Source organism: Zonotrichia albicollis, chromosome 34 (assembly GCF_047830755.1).
Source record: "Zonotrichia albicollis isolate bZonAlb1 chromosome 34, bZonAlb1.hap1, whole genome shotgun sequence".
NCBI lineage: Eukaryota > Metazoa > Chordata > Aves > Passeriformes > Passerellidae > Zonotrichia > Zonotrichia albicollis.
Genome location: NC_133852.1, coordinates 154723 through 177530, shown reverse-complemented (window position 1 = coordinate 177530; position 22808 = coordinate 154723). Strand labels below are relative to the sequence as shown.

The following is a 22808-nucleotide window of genomic DNA, read 5'->3' as shown; positions in this document are numbered from 1 at the left end:
CTGGGAATTACTGGGAATTACTGGGAGGGGCATTGGAGGCACTGGGATTTACTGGGATGGGCACTGGGGGCACTGGGATTTACTGGGATGGACTGGGATGGGCACTGGGGTCACTGGGATTTACTGGGGGCACTGGGATGGGCACATCCTGCTGGGATCCACTGAGTACAGCACCCAGATTGACATGTGGTGGGCACTGGGAGGGACTGGGAGGGACTGGGAGGGACTGGGATGGGCACTGGAAGGGACTGGGGGCAACTGGGAGCACTGGGATTTACTGGGAGGGGCATCGGGGGCACTGGGATGGGCACATCCTGCTGGGTTCTACCGAGTACAGCACCCAGATCGACATGTGGTGGGTACTGGGAGGGACTGGGATGGACTGGGATGTACTGGGATTCACTGGGATGGGCACTGGGGGCATTGGGATCCACTGGGGTTTACTGGGATGTACTGGGATTCACTGGGATGGGCATTGATGGCACTGGGTGGCACTGGGGGCATTGGGATCCACTGGGTTTTACTGGGATGCACTGGGATTTACTGGGATGGGCACTGGGGGCACTGGGATGGCACTGGGATGGGCACTGGGATGGCACTGGGATGGGCACTGGGATTTACTGGGAGGGACTTTGGGATTTTGGGGGTGCCACGGGGGTAATTTTGGGGATCATTTTTGGGATTTTGGGGCAGTTTTGGGGGAGCTTTGGGCTTTTTTGGGGTCTCCCTGGCAGAGGGGTCAGTCTGGGATTTAATATTAATTTTGGGGGTAATTTTGAGGTTTTTTGGGGTAATTTGGGGTAATTTGGGGATAATTTTGGGGTGTCCCTGTCAGAGGGATTTTGGGGATAATTTTGAGGTAATTTTGGGTTTTTTGGGGTGTCCCTGGCAGAGGGCTCAGTTTGGAGTTTTGGGGTAATTTTGGGGGTAATTTTGCAATTTTTGGGGTAATTTTGGGGGTTTTTGGGGTGTCCCTGGCAGGGGGGTCAGTCTGGGATTTAAGGTTAATTTTGGGGGTAATCTTGAGGTTTTTTGGGGTAATTTTGGGGTTTTTTTCAGGTAATTTGGGGGTAATTTTGGGGTGTCCCTGCCAGAGGGATTTTGGGGTAATTTTGGGGATAATTTTGGGGAAACTTCAGAGTAATTTTCATTTTTTGGGGAATAATTTTGGGGTGTCCCAGACAGGTGAGTCAATCTGGGATTTAAGGTTAATTTTGGGGGTAATTTTGAGTTTTTTGGGGTAATTTTGGGGGGTTTTGGGGATAATTTTGGGGTGTCCCTGCCAGAGCGATTTTGGGGTAATTTTGGGGATAATTTTGAGGTAATTTTGTGGTTTTTGGGGTAATTTTGGGGGTTTTTGGGGTGTCCCTGGCAGGGGAGTCAGTCTGGGATTTAAGGTTCATTTTGGGGGTAATTTTGAGGTTTTTTTGGGTAATTTTGGGGTTTTTGGGGGTAATTTGGGGATAATTTTGGGGTGTCCCTGGCAGAGGGATTTTGGGGTAATTTTGGGGGATAATTTTGAGGTAATTTTGGGGTTTTTTGGGGTGCTTCTGGCAGGGGAGTCTGTCTCGGATTTAAGGTTCATTTTGGGGATAATTTTGGGGTTTTTTGGAGTAATTTTGGGGGTTTTTGGGGTAATTGGGGGTAATTTTGGGGTGTCCCTGCCAGAGGGATTTTGGGGATAATTTTGAGGTAATTTTGGGTTTTTTGGGATCATTTTGGCAGGGGAGTTGGTCTGGGATTTAAGGTTAATTTTGGGGGTAATTTTGAGTTTTTCTGGAGTAATTTTGGGTTTTTTTGGGGTTATTTGGGGGTAACTTTGGGGTCATTTTGGGGTGTCCCTGCCAGAGGGATTTTGGGGATAATTTTGAGGTAATTTTGGGTTTTTTGGGATAATTTTGAGGTTTTTTGAGGTAATTTTGGGGGTTTTTGGGGGTAACTTTGGGGTCATTTTGGGGTGTCCCTGCCAGAGGGATTTTGGGGATAATTTTGAGGTAATTTTGGTTTTTTTGGGGTGTCCTTGGCAGGGGGGTCAATCTGGGATTTAAGGTTCATTTTGGGGGTAATTTTGAGTTTTTTGGGGGTAATTTTGAGGTTTTTTTGAGGTAATTTTGGGGGTTTTTGGGGTAAATTTGGGGGTTTTTTTGGGTAATTTGGGGGTAATTTTGGGGTGTCCCTGCCAGAGAGATTTTGGGGATAATTTGGAGGTAATTTTGGGTTTTTTGGGATCATTTTGGCAGGGGGTTGGTCTGGGATTTAAGGTTAATTTTGGGGGTAATTTTGAGTTTTTTGAGGTAATTTTGGGGGTAATTTTGAGGTAATTTTGGGTTTTTTTGGGGTAACTTTGGGGTAATTTTGGGGTGTCCCTGCCAGAGGGATTTTTGGGGTAATTTTGGGGGATAATTTTGAGGTAATTTTGGTTTTTTTGGGGTGTCCCTGGCAGAGGGGTCAGTTTGGAGTTTTGGGGTAATTTTGGGGGTAATTTTGCAATTTTTGGGGTAATTTTGGGGGTTTTTGGGGTGCTTCTGGCAGGGGAGTCTGTCTCGGATATAAGGTTAATTTTGGGGGTAATTTTGAGGTTTTTTGGAGTAATTTTGGGGTTTTTTGAGGTAATTTGGGGTAACTTTGGGGTAATTTTGGGGTGTCCCTGCCAGAGGGATTTTGGGGTAATTTTGGGGGTAATTTTGAGGTAATTTTGGGTTTTTTGGGATCATTTTGGCAGGGGGGTCGGCTGCATCTTCTCGGAGATGGTGACGGGGCGGCCGCTGTTCCCCGGGGCCACCGTGGAGGAGCAGCTGCATTTCATCTTCCGCCTGCTCGGTGTGTTTGGGGCGAAAACCGGGGGGTTTGGGAAAATTGGGGGGTTTGGGAGAAATCTGGGTGGAAATTGGGCAAATTTGGGGGAAAATCTGGGGGTTTTGGGGAATTTGGGGGAAAAATCTGGGGGTTTTGGGGGAAATCTTGTGAGGGTTTTGGGGCAAATCTGGGGAGGGTTGGGGGGAAATTTGGGGGAATTTGAGGGAAATTTGGAGGATTTGGGGGTTTGGGGGTTTGGGAGAAATCCAGGTGGAAATTGGGCAAATTTGGGGGAATTTGGGGGAAATCTGGGGGATTTGGGGGAAATCTGGGGAGGGTTTGGGGGGAAATTTGGGGGGAATTTGAGGGAAATCTGGAGGATTTGGGGGAAATTTGGGGGAAATTTGAGGGAAATCTGGAGGATTTGGGGGGTTTGGGGGAATTTGGGGGAAAATCTTGGGGGTTTTGGGGGAAATCTTGTGGGGGTTGGGGGGAAATTTGGGGGAATTTCAGGGAAATTGGGGGGAATTTGAGGGAAATTTGGGGGAATTTGAGGGAAATTTGGGGGAATTTCAGGGAAATATGGAGGATTTGGGGGAAAATCTTGGGAGTTTGGGGGAAATTTGGGGCAATTTGGGGGAATTTGAGGGAAATCTGGAGGATTTGGGGGGTTTGGGGGAATTTGGGGGAAAATCTTGGGGGTTTTGGGGGAAATCTTGGTGGGGGTTTGGGGCAAATCTGGGGAGGGTTGGGGGGAAATTTGGGGCAATTTGAGGGAAATTTGGGGCAATTTGGGGGAATTTGAGGGAATTTCAGGGAAATTTGGGGGGAATTTGAGGGAAATTTGGGGCAATTTGGGGGAATTTGAGGGAAATCTGGAGGATTTGGGGGGTTTGGGGGAATTTGGGGGAAGATCTTGGGGGTTTGGGGCAGATTCAGGGGGGTTTGGGAAAATTGGCTGAGGGGGGAAAAAAATCCAGGGGGATTTGGGGTAAATCCAGAACAGATTTGGGGGAAATCTGGGGGATTTGGAGGAATTTGGGGGTTTGGGAGAAATCCAGGCGGAAATTGGGCAAATTTGGAGAAAATCTGGGGGTTTTGGGGGAAAATCTGGGGGGTGTGGGGGGAAATTTGGGGGGAATTTGAGGGAAATTTGGGGGGAATTTGAGGGAAATTTGGGGGAATTTGAGGGAAATTTGGGGGGAATTTGAGGGAAATTTGGGGGGAATTTGAGGGAATTTGAGGGAAATCTGGAGGATTTGAGGGAATTTGGGGGAAAATCTTGTGGGGTTTGGGGCAAATCTGGGGAGGGTTGGGGGGAAATTTGGGGGAATTTGAGGGAAATTTGGGGGGAATTTGAGGGAAATTTGGGGCAATTTGGGGGAATTTGAGGGAAATCTGGAGGATTTGGGGGGTTTGGGGGAAAATCTGGGGGTTTTGGGGGAAAATCTGGGGGGTGTTGGGGGGAAATTTGGGGGAATTTGAGGGAAATTTGAGGGAAATGTGGGGGAATTTGAGGGAAATCTGGAGGATTTGGGGGAATTTGGGGGAAAATCTTGGGAGTTTGGGGGAAATTTGGGGCAATTTGGGGGAATTTGAGGGAAATCTGGAGGATTTGGGGGGTTTGGGGGAATTTGGGGGAAAATCTTGGGGGTTTTGGGGGGGAAATCTTGGGAGTTTGGGGCAATTTGGGGGAATTTGAGGGAAATCTGGGGTTTGGGGCAGATTCAGGGGGGATTTGGGAAAATTGGCTGAGGGGGGAAAAAATCCAGGGGGATTTGGGGTAAATCCAGAGCAGATTTGGGGGAAATCTGGGGAATTTGGGGGTTTGGGGGAAATGTGGGGGATGTTGGGGGGAAATTTGGAGTAATCTGGGCAGGATTTTGGGCAAATCCAGGAGAATTTGGGTAAATCTGGGCAGGATTTTGGGCAAATCCAGGAGAATTTGGGTAAATCTGGGCAGGGTTTTGGGCAAATCCAGAGGATTTGGGTAAATCTTGGCAGGATTTTGGGTAAATCCAGGAGAATTTGGGTAAATCTGGGCAGGGTTTTGGGTAAATCCGGGAGAATTTGGGTAAATCTGGGCAGGATTTTGGGCAAATCCAGGAGAATTTGGGTAAATCTGGGCAGGATTTTGGGTAAATCCAGGGGGATTTGGGTAAATCTGGGCAGGATTTGGGGCAAATCCAGGGGATTTTGGGGCAGATTTTTTGGGTTTGGGGTAAATCTGGGGGGGTTTGGGTAAATCTGGGGGCTCCTCTCCCCCCTGTGCCCCCTTTAGGGACCCCGACGGAGGAGACGTGGCCGGGCATCGGTGCCAACGCCGAGTTCCGGGCACACAAATACCCGCTGTACCCGCCCGAGGGGCTGCGGCAGCACGCGCCACGGTCTGGGACTGAGGGGACACCGGGGTGGCACCTGGGCATGGGGGTGGCACCTGGGGTGGCAGCTGGGGTGGCAGCTGTCCCATAGCGGTGGCACCTGAGCCGTGAAGTGGCACCTGTCCTTTGGGGTGGCACCTATGGCACCTGTGCCATGGGGTGGCACCTGTCCCGTGGGGTGGCACCTGTCCCACAGAATGGCACCTGTCCCATAGTGGTGGCACATGGGTGGCACCTGGGCCGTGGGGTGGCACCTATTCTGCAAGGGTGGCACCTGTCCCATGGGGTGGCACCTGGGCTGTGGGGTGGCACATAGGGTGGCACGTGTCCTGTGGGGTGGCACCTGTCCTATGTGTTGGCACCTTTCCCATAGGGTGGCACGTTTCCCATGGGGTGGCACCTGTCCCACAGAATGGCACCTGTCCCATAATGGTGGCACATGGGTGGCACCTGAGCCATGAGGTGGCACCTGTCCTTTGGGGTGGCACCTGTTCCATGGGGTGACACCTGGGCCATGGGGTGGCACCTGTCCCACAGAATGGCACCTGTCCCATGGGGTGGCACCTGGGCCGTGGGGTGGCACTGGGCCATGGGGTGGCACCTGTCCCACAGAATGGCACCTGTCCTATGTGTTGGCACCTGTCCCATAGTGGTGGCACATGGGGTGGCACCTGTCCTGTGTGGTGGCACCTGTCCCATGGGGTGGCACCTGGGCCATGGGGTGGCACGTGTCCTTTGGGGTGGCACCTATTCTGCAAGGGTGGCACCTGTCCCATGGGGTGGCACGTGGGCCATGGGGTGGCACGTGGGGTGGCACATGTCCTGTGGGGTGGCACCTGTCCTTTGGAGTGGCACCTGTCCTGTGGGGTGGCACATGAAGTGGCACCTGTTCTTTGGGGTGGCACCTGGGCCATGGGGTGGAACCTGTCCCATGGGGTGGCACCTGTCCTATGTGTTGGCACCTGTCCCATAGTGGTGGCACATGGGTGGCACCTGAGCCATGAAGTGGCACCTGTTCTTTGGGGTGGCACCTATTCTGCAAGGGTGGCACCTGTGCCATGGAGTGGCACGTGGGCCATGGGGTGGCACATGTCCTGTGGGGTGGCATGTGTCCTGTGGGGTGGCAACTGTCCTATGTGTTGGCACATGGGGTGGCACATGGGGTGGCACCCATAGAGGTGGCACATGGGGTGGCACCTGTTCTTTGGGGTGGCACCTATTCTACAAGGGTGGCACCTGTCCCATGGGGTGGCACCTGTCCCATAGTGGTGGCACATGGGTGGCACCTGAGCCATGAAGTGGCACCTGTCCTTTAGGGTGGCACCTATTCTACAAGGGTGGCACCTGTCCCATGGGGTGGCACCTGGGCCATGGGGTGGCACATGGGGTGGCACGTGTCCCATGGGGTGGCATGTGTCCTGTGGGGTGGCACCTGTCCCATAGTGATGGCACCTGAGCCATGAAGTGGCACCTGTCCTTTGAAGGTGGCACCTGTGCCATGGTGGTGGCACATGGGGTGGCACACGTGTCCCATAGAGGTGACACATTCTTTGGGGTGGCACCTTTCCCATAGGGTGACACCTGTCCCATGGGGTGGCACATGGGTGGCACATGTCCTGTGGGGTGGCATTGTCCCATGAGGGTGTCCCATAGGGTGACACCTGTCCCATAGCGGTGGCACACAGGGTGGCACCTGTGCCATGGGGTGGCAGCTGTGCCATGGGGTGGCACATGGGGTGTCCCTGTCCCCTGGGGTGTCCCCTGGGTGCCATCCCTGTCCCCCGGGTGCGTTGGTGGCACCTGAGTCCCTTTGTCCCCTCAGGTTGGACCAGGACGGCGCCGACCTCCTGGGGCAGCTGCTGCAGGTGAGCTGGGCGTGGCCTGTGCTGGCCCCGCCTCTTTAGCCACACCCCACTGACCACACCCACCCCAAACTCCTCCCACAATGGGCGTGGCCTGCTCTGCCCCACCTCTTTAGCCACACCCCACTGACCACACCCCCCAAACCCCTCCCACAATGGGCGTGGCCTGCTCTGCCCCACCTCTTTAGCCACACCCCACTGACCACACCCCCCAAACCCCTCCCACAATGGGCGTGGCCTGTTCTGGCCCCACCCATTTGTCCGCACCCCAACCGACCCAAACCCCTCCCACAATGGGCGTGGCCTGTGCTGGCCCCGCCTATTTGGCCACACACCCACTGACCACACCCTCCCAAGCTCCTCCCACAATGGGCGTGGCCTGCATTGCCCCCACCTCTTTAGCCACACCCCCACCAGCCACACCCTCCCAAACCCCTCCCACAATGGGCAAGGCCTCTGCTGGCCCTCACCTCTTTAGCCACACCCACTGGCCACACCCGCCCCAAACCCCTCCCACAATAGGCGTGGCCTGCATTGGCCCTGCCTCTTTAGCCACACCCCCACTGACCACACCCTCCCAAACCCCTCCCACAATGGCCACACCCCACTGACCACAGCCCTCCCCACTCCCTCCATGGGTGTGGCCTGCTGTGGCCCCGCCCCTTTGGCCACACCCACTAACCCAACCCCTCCCTACACGGGCGTGGCTCCCTGGGAGGGGGTGGGGCTGCAGCCACGCCCCTGGGAAGGGTGGAGGCAGGGGTTGGCATAGCCACACCCATTCGTGGGCGTGTCCCACGTGTGGGCGTGGCCTGACTGGGCGGGGCAGTTCGAGGGGCGGCGCCGGGTGCCGGCGGCGGAGGCCATGGGACACCCGTTCTTCAGCTGCCTGGGGCCGCGCGTCAGCAACCTGCCCGACAGTGAGTGGGCGGGGCTTGAAGGGGCGGGGCTTGCGGGGGCGGGGCATTGGGAGGGTGGTGCCAATGGGGGTTTGGGGTGTGACATTGGGATGGGTGTGGCACTCAGGGCGGGGCTTTGAGTGGGTGTGGCACTGGGGGTGAGGTTTCCATGGGTGTGGCTCTGGGGGTGGAGCTTAGCATGGGGGTGGCAGTGAAGGTGGGGCATTGCATGGGTGTGGCAATGGGGGCGGGGCATTGTATAAATGTGGCACTGGGGGCGGAGTTTCCATGGGTGTGGCTCTGGGGGTGGAGCTTAGCATGGGGGTGGCAGTGAAGGTGGGGCATTCATGGGTGTGGCAATGGGGGCGGGGCTTTGTATGGATGTAGCACTGGAGGCGGAGTTTCCATGGGTGTGGCATTCGGGCAGGGCTTTGAATGGGTGTGGCATTGAGGGTGTTGTGGGGTTTGGGGCAGGGCTTCACATGGGTGTGGCACTGGGGGTGTAGCTTGGTGAGGGTGTGGCAATGGGGCCAGGGCTTGGCATGGGTGTGGCAATGTGGGCGTGGCTTTGGCTGTGGCAGTGGGGGTGGGGCTTTGTATGGGTGTGGCACTGGAGGCGGAGTTTCCATGGATGTGGTGCTGGGGCGGGGCTTTGAATGGGTGTGGCGGTGTGGGCGTGGCTTCGATGGGTGTTGCAATAGGGGTGGAGTTTCCATGGGTGTGGCATTTGGGGCGGGGCTTCACATGGGTGTGGCTCTGGCGTGGAGCTTTGTGAGGGTTTGAAAATGGGGCGGGATTTTGTGTGGGTGTGGCAATGGGGCGGGGCTTCGATGGGTGTTGCAATGGGGGTGGAGTTTCACATGGGTGTGGCACTGGGGGTGGAGTTTCACATGGGTGTGGCACTGGGGGCGGGGCTTAATGAGGGTGTGGGTGTGGCATGGGGAGGGTGGTGCCAATGGGGAAGAGTTTGGGGTGGGGCATTGGGATGGGTGTGGCACTGGGGGAGGAGCCTCAAATGGGCGTGGCACTGGGGGAGGAGCCTCAAATGGGTGTGGCACTGGGGGCGGAGCCTTGGAAGGGTGGGGCACATGGGGTGGGGCTTAATGGGTGTGGTCATTGGGGGTGGGGCTTCACATGGATGGGGGCTTTGGGGGTGGGACTTTGAGAGGGTGGAGCTTAGAGTGGGTGTGGCTTAGAGTGGGCGGGGCTTATCTGGATGGGGCATTTCCATGGGTAAAGCTGCGCTGTGGGTGGGGCTGAATGGGTGTGGGTTAACAGCAGGTGGGTGTGGTTATGCAAATAAGGGGTGTGTTGGTTTTTTGGGGGGTGTGGCTTGTGCTGGCCACGCCCCTTGATTTGAGGTTTCCCCGCCCTCCCAGCCACGTCCATCTTCGCGCTGAAGGAGATCCAGCTGCAGAAGGAGCCGGGGCTGCGCACGGGGCCCCTGCCCCCCACAGGTGGGACCCCAAAAACCTGAACCCCAAAATCCCTGAACCCCAAAAAACCTGAACCCCAAAAATCCCAAACCCCAAAAATCCCAAACCCCAAATCCCCCTGCCCCCCACAGGTGGGACCCCAAAAACCTGAACCCCAAAAATCCTGAACCACAAAAACCCTCAACCCCCAAAACCTGAACCCCAAAAACCCTGAACCCCAAAAATCCTGAAACACAAAAATCCTGAACCACAAAAACCCTCAACCCCAAAAACACCTGAACCCAAAAAACCCTGAACCCCAAAATCCCCCTGCCCCCCACAGGTGGGACCCCAAAAACACCTGAACCCCAAAAATCCTGAACCACAAAAACCCTCAACCCCAAAAACCTGAACCCCAAAAATACCTGAACCCCAAAAACCTCAAATCCCAAAATCCCCCTGCCCCCCACAGCTGGGACCCCAAAAATACCTGAACCCCAAAAACCCTCAACCCCCAAAACCTAAACCCCAAAAACCCTGAACCCCAAAAATCATGAACCCCAAAAACCCTGAACCCCAAAAACCCCAAACCCCAAAATCCTCCTGCCCCCTACAGGTGGGACGCCAAAAACACCTCAACCCCAAAAATCCTGAACCCCAAAAATACCTGAACCTTAAAAACCTTGAACCCCAAAAACACCTGAACCACAAAAACCCTCAACCCCAAAAACCTGAACCCCAAAAACCCTGAACCTCAAAAACCCCGAACCCCAAAAACCTTGAACCCCACAAATACCTGAACCTCAAAAACCCCAAACCCCAAAATCCCCCTGCCCAACACAGGTGGGACCCAAAAACCCTGAACCCCAAAAATCCTGAAACACAAAAACCCTCAACTCCAAACATACCTGAACCCCAAAAACCCTGAACCCCAAAAATCCTGAAACACAAAAACCTGAACCCCAAAAACCTGAACCACAAAAACCTGAACCCCAAAAATCCTGAAACACAAAAACCTGAACCCCAAAAACCTGAACCCCAAAAACCTGAACCACAAAAACCTGAAGCCCAAAAATACCTGAACTCCAAAAACCCCAAACCCCAAAATCCCCCTGCCCCCCCCACAGGTGGGACACCCAAAAACCCTGAAACACAAAAACCCTCAACCCCAAAAATACCTGAACCCTAAAAACCCTGAACCCCAAAAACCTTCAACCACAAAAACCTGAACCCCAAAAACCTCAAATCCCAAAATCTCCCTGCCCCCCCACAGGTGGGACCCCAAAACCCTGAACCCCAAAAATCCTCAACCCCAAAAATCCTGAACCACAAAAATCCTGGAACACAAAAACCCTGAACCCCAAAAACCTTGAACCCCAAAATCCCCCTGCCCCCCACAGGTGGGACCCCAAAAACACCTGAACCCCAAAAATCCTGAACCCCAAAAACACCTGAACCCCAAAAATCCTGAACCACAAAAACCCTCAACCCCCAAAACCTGAACCCCAAAAACCCTGAATCCCAAAATCCCCCTGCCCCCCACAGGTGGGACCCCAAAAACCCTGAACCCCACAAACCCCCTGAACACACCCCCTGTTTCTTGGGGATTTTTTGGGGTTGTTTTGGGGGATTTTTGGGGTGGTTTTGGGGATTTTTTGGGCGATGGTTTTGGGGTTATTTTTGGGATAATTTTGGGGTTTTTTTGGGGTGTTTATGGGGTATTTTTAAGGTGTTTTGGGGTTTATTTTCAGATTATTTTGGGGGGGGGTTTGAGATGGTTTTGGAGTTTTTTGGGGGCATTTATGGGATATTTTTGAGGTGGTTTTGGGGTTAGTTTTGGGGTTTTTTTCAGATAATTTTGGGGTTTTCTTTTGAGGTGCTTTTGAGTTATTTTGAGGTGATTTGGGGATTTTTTTGAGGGGTTTCTTGACCCCTTTTTTTTCCCTACCAGGTTCTTCCGCCTTCCGGGTGCTCGACACCGAGTTCTGATGTTGAGCAGGTGAGAAACCCCCAAAATCCCCAAAATCTGGGATCAGTTCCCTAAATGTGGGATCCCCCCAAAATCCGGGATCTGACCCCCAAAATCTGGGATTGGCTCCCCAAATCTGGAATCCCAAAATCTGGAATTGGTCCCCTCAAAATCCAGGACCATCCCCCCAAAATCTTGGATCAGCTCCTAAAATCCCAAAATTTTGGATCAGCCGCCCCAAAATCTGGGATCCCAAAACTTGGGGGGGGTTTCTTTGAAAAGTGACCCCCAAAACTCAAAAAAAAAAACCCCAAAAAATGAGAAAAAATCCCAAAAATAAAATGATGAAAATTCAGGAGCTCCCCTGGAATTGGAAATCCCAAAACTGGACCAGCCCCCATTTTAAATTTGGGGTTCAGACCCCCCCAAAATTTCAAGGGAGAAGTCCCCTATTATTGGAAGGGATAAATTTTGGGGGGAATTTTCATCATTTTGGTGTCATTTTTTAACTCTTTCCTCTCCCCACAGCCCCCGGATCGCTGCTGCGCCCCCCCAGGACCCCCCCAGATTTGGGGCTGGGGTCCCCCCCAAAAAAAAACCTCCAGGACTTTGGGGACACCCCAAAACCCCTCGTGGGGGGGGGTCCTTGGACTGCTGACCCCCCCCCAAAAACCCCCAAGGAACTGCTGCTGGATTTTGGGGGGGGGGTTTCACTGGGACCCCCATTGTGGGGGGGTCTGGAATTTTTGGGGGTCCCCCCCATTTTTTTGGGGTCCCCCCCCCATTTTTTGGGGGGTTCTTTCCCCCCCTCCCCCAATTTACGTCGAGTTTTATTTTTTCAAGGCAATATTATAAATCAGAGTCTATATTGGCCCCTCCCCCCACCCCCGGGGCGGGGCCTAAAGGGGGCGGGGCCTAAAGGGGGAGGGGCCAAAAAAGGGGCGGGGCAGCCTGGGGAGTGGGGGAGGGGCGCGTATACTCGGAGGTTATTCGTGCTTTACTACCGGGTTACTCGGGGTTGGGCCCTTTTCACGTCAAGGTTACTCAGACTTTACTCCAAGGCCGGACCCACTTCACTCTGTGGTTCCTCCACAGCTACTCCATTGTTACTCAGAGTTTACTCGCAGGTTTGACACACTTCACTCCATAGTTACTCCAGGCTTAGTCAGACTTTACTCCAAGGTTGGGCCGTCTTTACTCTGTGGTTACTCCAGGGTTACTCAGACTTTACTCCAAGGCAGCTCAGGTCCCGCTCTGGGCCACCCCTGCCCTACTCCAGCCTTACTCCAGGGTTACTCAGCCTCCTCTTGCTCCTTGGTTACTCCTGAGTTACTGCAGGTTCTTACTCAGAGCCTCCTCCAGTCTTACACTGAGGTTGCTCCGGACTCGATTCCTACTCAGACTTTACTCCAGAGTTACTCACGGCCAGGGTGGGGCCTTGGCTCTTACTCAGCCTTTGAGGGACTCAGGACTTGCAGGCGGAATTTACTCCAGACTTACTCCAGATTTACTCAGCTCCTCACTCCAGCCTTGCTCAGCTCCCCCTTTCTGGGTTGTTTTGGGTCCTTTGGCGCTGCTCACACCTTACTCACACCTTACTCCGGGTGCTTGGATCCTTTTTGCCTTTGCTCTGCGCTTACTCCGCCCTTACTCAGCGCTTCCTGCGCTCGCTCAGCCCCTGCTCGGAGCTTCCTCAGCCTTTACTCGGAGCTTACTCAGCCCTTGAATGGACATTGCTCTGCCTTTACTCAGAGGTTGCTCAGCCTTCTTCACAGACATTACTCAGCCTTTACTGAGAGGTTACTCAGAAGTTGCCCAGTCTTTACTTGGAAGTTACTCAGCCCTTGAACAGGCGTTACTCACTGGTTACTCTGGGGTTACTCCCAGCCCACCCACAAGAGACACCTCTCCCCTCACTGGCTACTCCGGGGTTACTCCCACTTTACTCCAAGGTGATGTTTCACTCCAGGGTTACTCCCACGTTACTCTGGGGTTATGCCACTCTTACTCTCACTTTACCCTGAGGTTACTCCGGGGTTGCTCCCACTTTGCTCTGGTTTTACTCCGAGGCTCCTCCCCCTCCCCCAGCCTCACTCAGGACCGCCCCTCCCCCCCTGGGGGCGGGGCCTCGCTCCGGGGGCGTGGCCTCTTCACAGTGGGCGGGATCTCTGTGGCCCCGCCCCCTCCCTGGGAAGGGGGGGAGGGGCAGGGGGAGCCCTGGATCGCGATGGGGGGATGGGAGGGGAGGGGGGGGCACGAAGCCGGGGGGGCGGGGCGAAATAGGCTCCACCCCTCCTCTATGACGTCACTGGGGAGGGCAAAGGGGCGGGGCCGCGGCGTTTCGGCTGTAACGGGACCGGACCATTAAAACCTCCCCGGGAGCGGCGTCAGCGTCTGTGAGCCCAAAACCAAAACGGGACCCCCAAAAACAACCTGGAGGCCCCAAAACACCCCGGGGACCCCCCCGGAGACCCCAAAACGAAACCGGGACCCCAAAACCCCCCCAGGACTCCCTCGGGACCCCCAGAACAGTCCCGGCCCCCCCCGCTCCCCCTCACGCGTTCCGCCATTCCCGCCCTTCCCTCCTCTCCCCCAGCCCCAATGGTCTCGTCCACGCGCCCAAGGGGCGGGGCCTGAGCAGGTAGCCAATGGCATGGTGGCGCTGCGGTCACGTGATAGGCGGAGCTGCTTAAAATCGGCGGGGCGGGGCGGCCGCGGCCTCAGTCCGGGCCCGTCCGGCGCCGCTCGGGTGAGGCTCGGCCGCTCCTATCGCGACTTTTTCCCGCTTCTCCCCCTCCTTCTGTCGCGATAATCGCGGCTTTGGACGCTCTCGGGCCGCTCTTTTCCCGTCCCCCCTCTCTCCCTTTACTCTCCTTTTCCCGCCTCAGCGCTCTGAGGGCCGCGCGGGTTTCTGCGCATGCGCGCGCGGGCGGCGGGAGCGGCACTTCCGGGGGGCGAACACGTGGCCGGGCTGGGGGGGAGGGGAGGGAAGGGAACCACATGGGGGCGGCTGTGACGTCATGGGGGACCCTGCGTGACGTCAGCAGGAGGGGACGCGTGCGGCTGATGGCGTCACGGGGGGGTTGGGGGTCGCTGAAGGGGTGTGACGTCACGGGAGGCTGCGTGAAGGGTGGTGATGTCATAAGGGGTGGCGTGACGTCACTGGAGACCGCGTGGGGGCGGTGATGTTATAGAAGAAGGCGGGTTAGGGCTGTGAGCGCTGTGACGTCACGGGGGATTCCTTGCCGGGGGTTGTGACGTCATCACCGCTCCCCGGGCAGCTTATTACGTCACCACAGGGGCAGGGCCCCACCTTATGACGTCACGGCCGCCCCCGCCCCCCCACGAATGGCGGCGGAGGAGGGGAAGTTGTTCGTGGGGGGCCTCAACTACGACACGGACGAGCAGGGCCTGGAGCAGCACTTCAGCTCCTTCGGGCCCATCTCCGAAGGTGAGGCACAAAAATAAAATAAAATAATCCTAAAATGTCATTAAAGTGCCCTAAAATATCTTTAAATTACCCTAAAATATCCCTGGGGCAGCACTTCAGCTCCTTCGGGCCCATCTCCGAAGGTGAGACAGAAACACATCAAAAATAATCCTAAAATAAATCTGAAATATCCTTAAAGTGCCCTAAAATATCCCAAAATAATCCTTAAACATCCCAAAAAGATCCTAAAATAGTCTTAAAATGTCATTAATGTGATCTAAAATATCTTTAAATTAATCTAAAATATCCCTGGGGCAACACTTCAGCTCCTTTGTGCCGATCTCTGAAGGTGAGACCCAAAAACGTCCCAAAATAACCCTAAAACACCCCAAAAAGATCCTAAAATGATCCTAAAATGTCATTAATGTGTTCTAAAATATCTTGAAATTATCCTAAAATATTTCTGGAGCTGCACTTCAGCTCCTTCAGGCCCATCTCCGAAGGTGAGGCACAAAAATAAAATAAAATAATCCTAAAATATCCCAAAATAATCCTAAAATATTCTCAAAAGATCCTAAAATAATCCTGAAATATCCTTAAAGTGTCTTAAAATATCCCAAAATATTCCAAAATATTCAAGAAACCACCCCAAAAATTCCACTTCAGCTCCTTTGTGCCCATCTCTGAAGGTGAGACACAAAAATAAAATAAAATAATCCTAAAATATCTCAGAAAGGTCCTAAAATAATCATAAAATATCATTAAAGTGTCTTAAAATATCCCAAAATATTCAAGAAACCACCCCAAAAATTCCATTTCATTTCCTTTGGGTTCATCTCTGAGGGTGAGAGATAAAATGCAGCAAAAATATCCCAAAAATGCTCCTAAAATTTTATAAAATATCTCGAAAACATCCCAGAAATGCTCCCAAAATTCCCAAAAAAATCCCTAAAACGCCCCAAATCCATCCCAGGGCACCCCAAAGCACCCAGAATATTTTGAGATTTTTTTGGGGATATTTTGAGATTTTTTTGGGATTGGTTTTGAAATGTTTTAGGGATATTTTGGGGTTCTTTTTTGGGATATTTTGGGATTTTTTTGGGATTTTTTTTGAAATGTTTTAGGGATATTTTGGGGTTCTTTTTTGGGATATTTTGGGATTTTTTGGGATTGGTTTTGAAATGTTTTAGGGATATTTTGGGGTTCTTTTTTGGGCTGTTTTGGGGCTGTTTTGGGCTGGTTTTGGGGCCGTTTTGGGGCTGTTTTTGGGGGTATTTTGAGGCTTTTCTGGGTTTATTTTTGGTTTATTTTGGAGCCGTTTTGAGGCTGGTTTGGGTTTATTTTGGGGTTGGTTTTGGGGCCGTTTTTGGGGTTATTTTGGGGCTGTTTTTGGGGGTATTTCGGGGCTGTTCTGGGTTTATTTTTGGTTTATTTTGGGGCTGTTTTGGGTTTATTTTGGGGTTATTTTGGGGCTGTTTTGGGGCTGGTTTGGGTTTATTTTGATGTTATTTTGGGCCATTTTGGGGTTGGTTTTGGGGCCGTTTTTGGGACTGGTTTTGGGGCTCTTCTGGGTTTATTTTGGGGTTATTTTGGCCCATTTTGGGGTTGGTTTTGCGTTTATTTTGGGGTTATTTTAGGGTTGGTTTTGGGTTTGGTTTTGGGGCTGTTTTTGGGTTATTTTGGGGCTGTTTTGGGGGTAGTTTGGGGCTGTTTTGGGTTTATTTTGGGGTTGGTTTTGGGGCCGTTTTTGGGCGTATTTTGGGGCTCTTTTGGGGTTGGTTTTGGGGCTGTTCTGGGTTTATTTTTGGTTTATTTTGGGGTTGGTTTTGGGGCTGTTCTGGGTTTATTTTGGGGTTATTTTGGGCCATTTTGGGGTTGGTTTTGGGGCCGTTTTTGGGTTTATTTTGGGGCCGTTTTGGGGTTGGTTTTGGGGCTGTTTTTGGGGTTATTTTGGCCCATTTTGGGGTTGGTTTTGGGTTATTTTGGGGTTGGTTTGGGGGCTGTTTTTGGGGCTGGTTTTGGGGCTGTTCTGGGTTTATTTTGGGGTTATTTTGGCCCATTTTGGGGTTGGTTTTGCGTTTATTTTGGGGCTGTTTTGGGGTTGGTTTTGGGGCCATTTTGGGGCTGTTCTGGGTTTATTTTTGGGTTGGTTTTGGGGCTGTTTTTGGGGTATTTTGGGGTTGGTTTTGGGTTTATTTTGGGGTTATTTTGGCCCATTTTGGGGTTGCTTTTGGGGCCGTTTTTGGGGTTATTTTGGGGTTATTTTGGGCCGTTTTGGGGTTATTTTGGGGCCGTTTTGGGGGTATTTTGGGGTTGTTCTGGGGTTATTTTGGGGTTATTTTGGCCCATTTTGGGGTTGGTTTTGGGTTTATTTTGGGGTTGGTTTTGGGGCTGGTTTGGGTTTATTTTGGTGTTATTTTGGGCCATTTTGGGGTTGGTTTTGGGGCCGTTTTTGGGGTATTTTGGGGCTGTTTTGGGGTTGGTTTTGGGGCTGTTTTTGGGCGTATTTTGGGCCGTTTAGGGGCTGTTTTTGGGGGTATTTTGGGGCTGTTCTGGGTTTATTTTGGGGCTATTATGGGCCATTTTGGGGTTGGTTTTGGGGCTGTTTTGGGGCCGTTTTGGGGCCATCCTGAGGGTTTTTCTCCCCATGCCAGTGGTGGTGGTGAAGGACAGGGAGACCCAGCGCTCACGGGGCTTCGGCTTCGTCACCTTCAGCAACCCCGAGCACGCCAGCGACGCCATGCAGGCCATGAACGGGGAGGTGAGGGCACAGCTGGCACAGCTGGGGCACCCATGGGCACCTGGGCACACCTGGGGGGCACCTGGGCACAGTGCAGGCCATGAACGGGGAGGTGAGGGCACAGCTGGGGCACCCATGGGCACCTGGGCACACCTGGGCACACCTGAGCATGTCAGTGAGGCCATGAACGGGGAGGTGAGGGCACGGCTGGGGCACCTGGGGCACCCATGGGCACCTGGGCACACCTGGGCACAGTGCAGGCCATGAACGGGGAGGTGAGGGCACGGCTGGGGCACCCATGGGCACCTGGGCACACCTGGGCACAGCTGGGGGGTACCTGGGCACAGTGCAGGCCATGAACAGGGAGGTGAGGGCACCTGGGCACACCTGAGAGGGGTTTGGGCACACCTGGGGCACACCTGGAGGCCCCTGGGGGGGCATTTGGGGACACCTGGGCACACCTGAGGGGTTTGGGGACACCTGGGGGGACATTTGGGGACACCTGGGCACACCTGGATGGGGCACAGTTGGGGCACTTCAGGGACACCTGGGAGGGACCTGGGGGCACCTGGGAGGGTTTGGGGACACCTAAGGGACACCTGGGAGCACACCTGGGTACACCTGGGAAGCGTTAGGGGACACTTGGGGGACACCTGGGCACACCTGAGGGGCACCTGGGCACATCTAGGGCACACCTGGGCACACTTGAGGGGATTTGGGGACACCTGGGGGGACATTTGGGGTCCCTTAGGGGGGATTTGGGGACAGAACTGAGGAATTTGGGGCTTTGGGGCACTCGGAGGGGACTGGGGTGACCCCAAATGTCCCCAATGTCCCCAAATGTCCCCACTGTCCCCAATCCCCCAAATGTCCCCCAATGTCCCAAATGTCCCCAATGTCCCCAATGTCCCCAAATGTCCCCAAATGTCCCCCAATGTCCTCGATGTCCCAAATGTCCCCAATGTCCCAAGTGTCCCCAATGTCCCAATCCCCCCAATGTCCCCAATCCCCCCAATGTCCCCAAAATCCCCACTGTCCCCAAATGTCCCCAATGTCCCCAATCCCCCCAATGTCCCCAATGTCCCCAAATGTCCCCGATGTCCCCAATGTCCCAAATGTCCCCAAAATGTCCCCAATCCCCCCAATGTCCCAAATGTCTCCCCAATGTCCCCGATGTCCCCAAATATCCCCAATGTCCCAAATGTCTCCCCAATGTCCCCAATGTCCCAAATGTCCCCAATGTCCCCAAATCTCCCCAATCCCCTCAATGTCCCCAAATGTCCCCAATCCCCCCAATGTCCCTGATGTCCCCAAATGTCCCAAATGTCCCCAAATGTCCCGATGTTCCCCATTCCCCCCAATGTCCCCAATGTCCCCAATCCCCCCAATGTCCCCCAATGTCCCCCTGTCCCCGCTGTCCCCGCAGTGCCTGGACGGGCGCCAGATCCGCGTCGATCACGCCGGGAAATCCCCGCGGGGCTCCCGGGGCGGCTTCGGGGGCGGGCGGGGCCGGGCCAGGGGCTACGGGAGAGGTGAGAGCGGGGGGGGGGCTGGGGAGGGATGGGGGATTGGGGAGGGGGTTTGGGATTTGGGGGATTTGGGATTTTGGGGGGTTGGGGTCTTTGGGAGTTTCGGGGTGGAGATTTGGGGGTTTGGGGGGATCTTTGGGGTTTGGAGTTCAGGGTGTTTGGGGTTTGGGAGTTTGGGGTGGAGATTTGGGGGTTTGGGATTTGGGGTCTTTGGGGTTTTGGGGTGTTTGGGAGTTTGGGGTGGAGATTTGGGGGTTTGGGGTTTTGGGGGGTTGGGGAGGGCATTTGGGGTTTTGGGGGGTTGGGGTCTTTGGGAGTTTGGGGTGGAGATTTGGGGGTTTAGGGTTTGGAGGATTTGGGGTTTTGGGGGGGTTGGGGAGGGCATTTGGGGTCTTTGGGGGTTTGGGAGGTTTGGGGAGGGGTTTCAGGGGCTTTTTTTGGGGGGGGATTCAGGGGTTTGGGGTCTTCAGGGTTTTGGGTGGGGGTTTGGAGTTCAGGGTGTTTGGGGTTTGGGAGTTTGGGGTGGAGATTTGGAGATTTGGGGTTTTGGGGGGTTGGGGAGGGCATTTGGGGTTTGGGGGGTTGGGGAGGGCATTTGGGGTTTGGGAGTTTGGGGTGGGGATTTGGGGGTTGGGGGTTTGGGATTTGGGGTTTTGGGGGTTTGGGGTGGGGGTTTGGAGTTCGGAGTGTTTGGGGCTTTGGGGTCTTCAGGGTTTGGGGACGGGGTTTGGGGTTTAGGGTCTTTGAGGTTTGGGGTTTTTGGGTGGGGGTTTGGGAGGTTTGGGGAATGGGGTGGGGGTTTGGAGTTTGGGGTCTTTGGGAGTTTGGGGTGGAGATTTGGGGGTTTGGGGGGAGTCATTGGGGTTTGGGAGTTTGGGGTGGGGGTTTGGAGGATTTGGGGTTTTGGGGGGGTTGGGGGGTTGGGGAGGGCATTTGGGGTCTTTGGGGTTTGGGAGTTTGGAGTGTTTGGGATTTGGGGGATTTGGGGTTTGGGGATTTGGGTTTTGAGGGTTTAGGAAGGATTTGGGATAATACAGGAAAGTTTTGAATGGGATTTTTTTTCCTTTTTCCCCCCAAATTTGGGGTTCCCTGCAGGAGGAGGCGACCGAGGCTACGGCGGCCGCTACGAGGGGCGCCCGGGGGGCTACGGGGGCAACCGGGACTACGGCGGCCGGTGAGGGTTGGGGGGCTTGGGGGGGATTTGGGGGGTCTGGGGAGGAATTGGGGTGGATAGGGAGGGATTTGGGGGGTCTGGGGAGGAATTTTGGGGGGTTAAGGAGGGGTTTTAGGGGGGTTTTAAGAGGTTTGGGGGGGCTGAGGAGGAATTTTGGGGGTTTTGGAGGGCTGGTGAGGAATTTTGGGGGGGTTTAATTGGGGTGGAAGCAATTTAAGGGGGGCTGAGGAGGGATTTGGGGGGCAAAGGGAGGGATTTGGGGGGTCTGGGGAGGAATTTTGGGGACTTTGGAGAGGGAGTTGGGGGGGTCAGGGAGGAGTTTGGGGGGCCGGAGGGGAATTTTGGGGGGGTTTGAGAGGGTTGGGAAAGGATTTGGGGGATTTGAGGAAGGGTTGGGGGGGATTTGGGGGGCTGAGGAGGAGTTGGTGGGTTAGGGAGGGATTTGGGGGGTCTGGAGAGGAATTTTGGGGGGTTAAGGAGGGGTTTTAGGGGGGTTTTTAAGAGGTTTGGGGGGGGCTGAGGAGGAATTTTGGGGGATTTGGGGGAGATTTTGGGGGGTTTGGGGAGGGGTTTCTGTGATTTGGGGGGGCTGGAAAGGGAATTGGGGGGCTTAGGGAGGGGTCTGGGAAGGATTTGGAGGGGCTGAGAGGATTTTGGGGGGGTCTGGGGAGGATTTTGGGGGTCCTGGGGGTTCCAGAAGATTCTAGAAAGGATCCCAGGGAGGTCCTGTGGGGTTTTGGGGGGTTCTGGGAATATTTGGGGGATCCCAAGGGGGTCTTTGGGGGGATTTTTGGGGGGTTCAGGAAGGGCTACATAAAAACAGGGGGGGCATTTTTGGGTTTGGGGGTGCCCCCAGGGTTTGGGGGTGTCCCCATGGGTTTGGGGGGGCTCTCAGGGATTTGAGGGGGGGTCCCGGGTTTTGGGGTCCCCCCCCCCCCAGATGCTGACCCCCCATTTTACCCCCCCCAGGCAGGGGGGTTATGGGGAGCGTTACCCATCGGCCTCGTACCGGGACAACTACGACAACTGAGGTAGGGACCCCAAAATGGGGGGGACCCCCAAATATGGGGCACCCCCAAATCCCTGGGGGGGCACCCCAGAAATGGGGTGACCTTTGATCCCTCCCCCAAATGATTTTGGGGGGTCCTGACCCTTCCCAAGCTCCATTTGGGAGGAGTCCTAGGATGATCCCAAATGAATTTTTAAGGGGGGGGTTTGGGTTCCCCCATTTTGGGGAAGGTTTGGGGGGGTCCTAGGATGCTCCCAAATGAATTTTTAAGGGGGGGTTTTTGGGTTCCCCCATTTTGGGGGAAGGTTTGGGGGTCCCGGATTTTGCCCATCCCCCATTTGTGGGGTGGGGGGGGAGGGGTCTCCCCGCACCCCTCCCCCACTGATCTCCTTCTCATCCTCAGCTCCGGAGCCTCGGGCGGAGCCTGGGGGGGCCCCTCCCCCCCCCCCCCGGGCCGTGGATGGACAACGAGGGGGGGGGAGGGGAGATGGGGGGGGGTGGGGGGTGGGGGAGGGGACCCCGAGTTTGTAGCGACAATAAAGGACAGAGCCCCTCCCCCACTGTGTGACATTAAAGGGACAGAGCCCCTCCCCCACACCTGGGGGGGGTCCTGGGGGGATTTTGGGGGAGAGGAGGGGGAAAATGGGGAGATTTTGGGGGGGATTTGGTGGCACCAGGGGTGGGGACATGGGGACACAGACAAGGACAGGAATGGGGACAAGGGGATAGGAATGGGCACAGGGACATGGGGACAAGGACAGAGGGACAGGGATGGGGACAGAAATGAGGACAAGGGGACGTGGCTTGGGACAGGGAGATGTAGGGACAGAGAGACACGGGGACAGGAATGGGGACAGAGGGACACTTAGGATAGCAAGAATGGGGACAGGGATATGGGGACATGGGGACAGGAATGGACATGGGGACAAGGACAGGGGGACAAGGATGGGGACATGGGGACAGGAATGGACACAGGGACATGGGGACAAGGACAGAGGGACAGGAATGGGGACATGGGGACAGGAATGGGGACAAGGACATGGGGACTGAAATGACAAAGGGACGTGGCTTGGGACAGAGGGACACAGGGACAGGAATGGGGACAGAGGGACACTTAACAGGACGACAAGAATGGGGGCAGGGATACAGGGACATGGGGACAGGGATGGGCACAGGGACAGGGGGACAAGGACATGGGGACTGAAATAAGGACAAGGGGACGTGGCTTGGGACAGAGGGACACGGGGACAGGAATGGACACAGGTGGACCTGGCTGGGGACAGGGACAATGATGAGGACAGAGGGGACAATGGGGCTGGAGATGGGGTGGGGACAGAGGGACATGGGACAGGAATGGGGACAGGGATATGAGTGGGGACACGTGGGATGAAGGACAGGGGGACAGAGGAGGACATGGGGACACCAAGTGGTGCTGGGACGGGATGGGGACACAATAAAGGACACAGGGACAGAATAGGGACATGGATACAGAGTGAAGGACACACGGACAGGACAGGGGACACAGGGACACGAAGGGGACAGGACAGGGGACATGAGGCCGCCGTCATTACCAAACTTTCATTTCCCACGTGAGGGTCCAGTAC

The 22808-nt window shown here is 54.9% G+C and overlaps 2 protein-coding genes across 6 annotated transcripts in view; both read left to right on the top strand.

Moving 5' to 3' along the window:
* LOC102061019 (cyclin-dependent kinase 16) overlaps window positions 1-12047 on the top strand; it is a 31829-nt gene extending 19782 nt beyond the window's left edge. The window contains exons 11-17 of one of the 2 annotated variants that reach the window (XM_074531001.1): window positions 2723-2820; window positions 5078-5183; window positions 7000-7042; window positions 7869-7959; window positions 9318-9395; window positions 11305-11352; window positions 11851-12047. In XM_074531001.1, the coding sequence (XP_074387102.1) occupies window positions 2723-2820; window positions 5078-5183; window positions 7000-7042; window positions 7869-7959; window positions 9318-9395; window positions 11305-11342 (454 nt within the window). In that variant the 3' untranslated portion in view covers window positions 11343-11352; window positions 11851-12047. The remainder of the gene's footprint in view (window positions 1-2722; window positions 2821-5077; window positions 5184-6999; window positions 7043-7868; window positions 7960-9317; window positions 9396-11304; window positions 11353-11850) is intronic. The other variant, XM_074531000.1, reaches the window with a different exon arrangement.
* A 1883-nt stretch (window positions 12048-13930) lies between these two features.
* On the top strand, window positions 13931-21787 carry LOC141726277 (RNA-binding protein 3-like). 4 transcript variants are annotated; one of them, XM_074531005.1, is made up of 7 exons: window positions 13931-14071; window positions 14604-14773; window positions 17407-17513; window positions 20117-20195; window positions 21165-21226; window positions 21608-21632; window positions 21716-21756. In XM_074531005.1, exons 2-7 carry the CDS (start codon window positions 14671-14673, stop codon window positions 21733-21735), a joined length of 396 nt encoding a protein of 131 aa, XP_074387106.1. In that variant the 5' UTR covers window positions 13931-14071; window positions 14604-14670; the 3' UTR covers window positions 21736-21756. The 4 variants fall into 4 exon arrangements, with proteins under 4 accessions (XP_074387106.1, XP_074387104.1, XP_074387103.1 ...); XM_074531003.1 differs by adding an exon at window positions 18919-19024 and having other exon boundaries at window positions 21608-21731; XM_074531002.1 differs by having other exon boundaries at window positions 21608-21787.
* Window positions 21788-22808: the final 1021 nt, after the last annotated feature.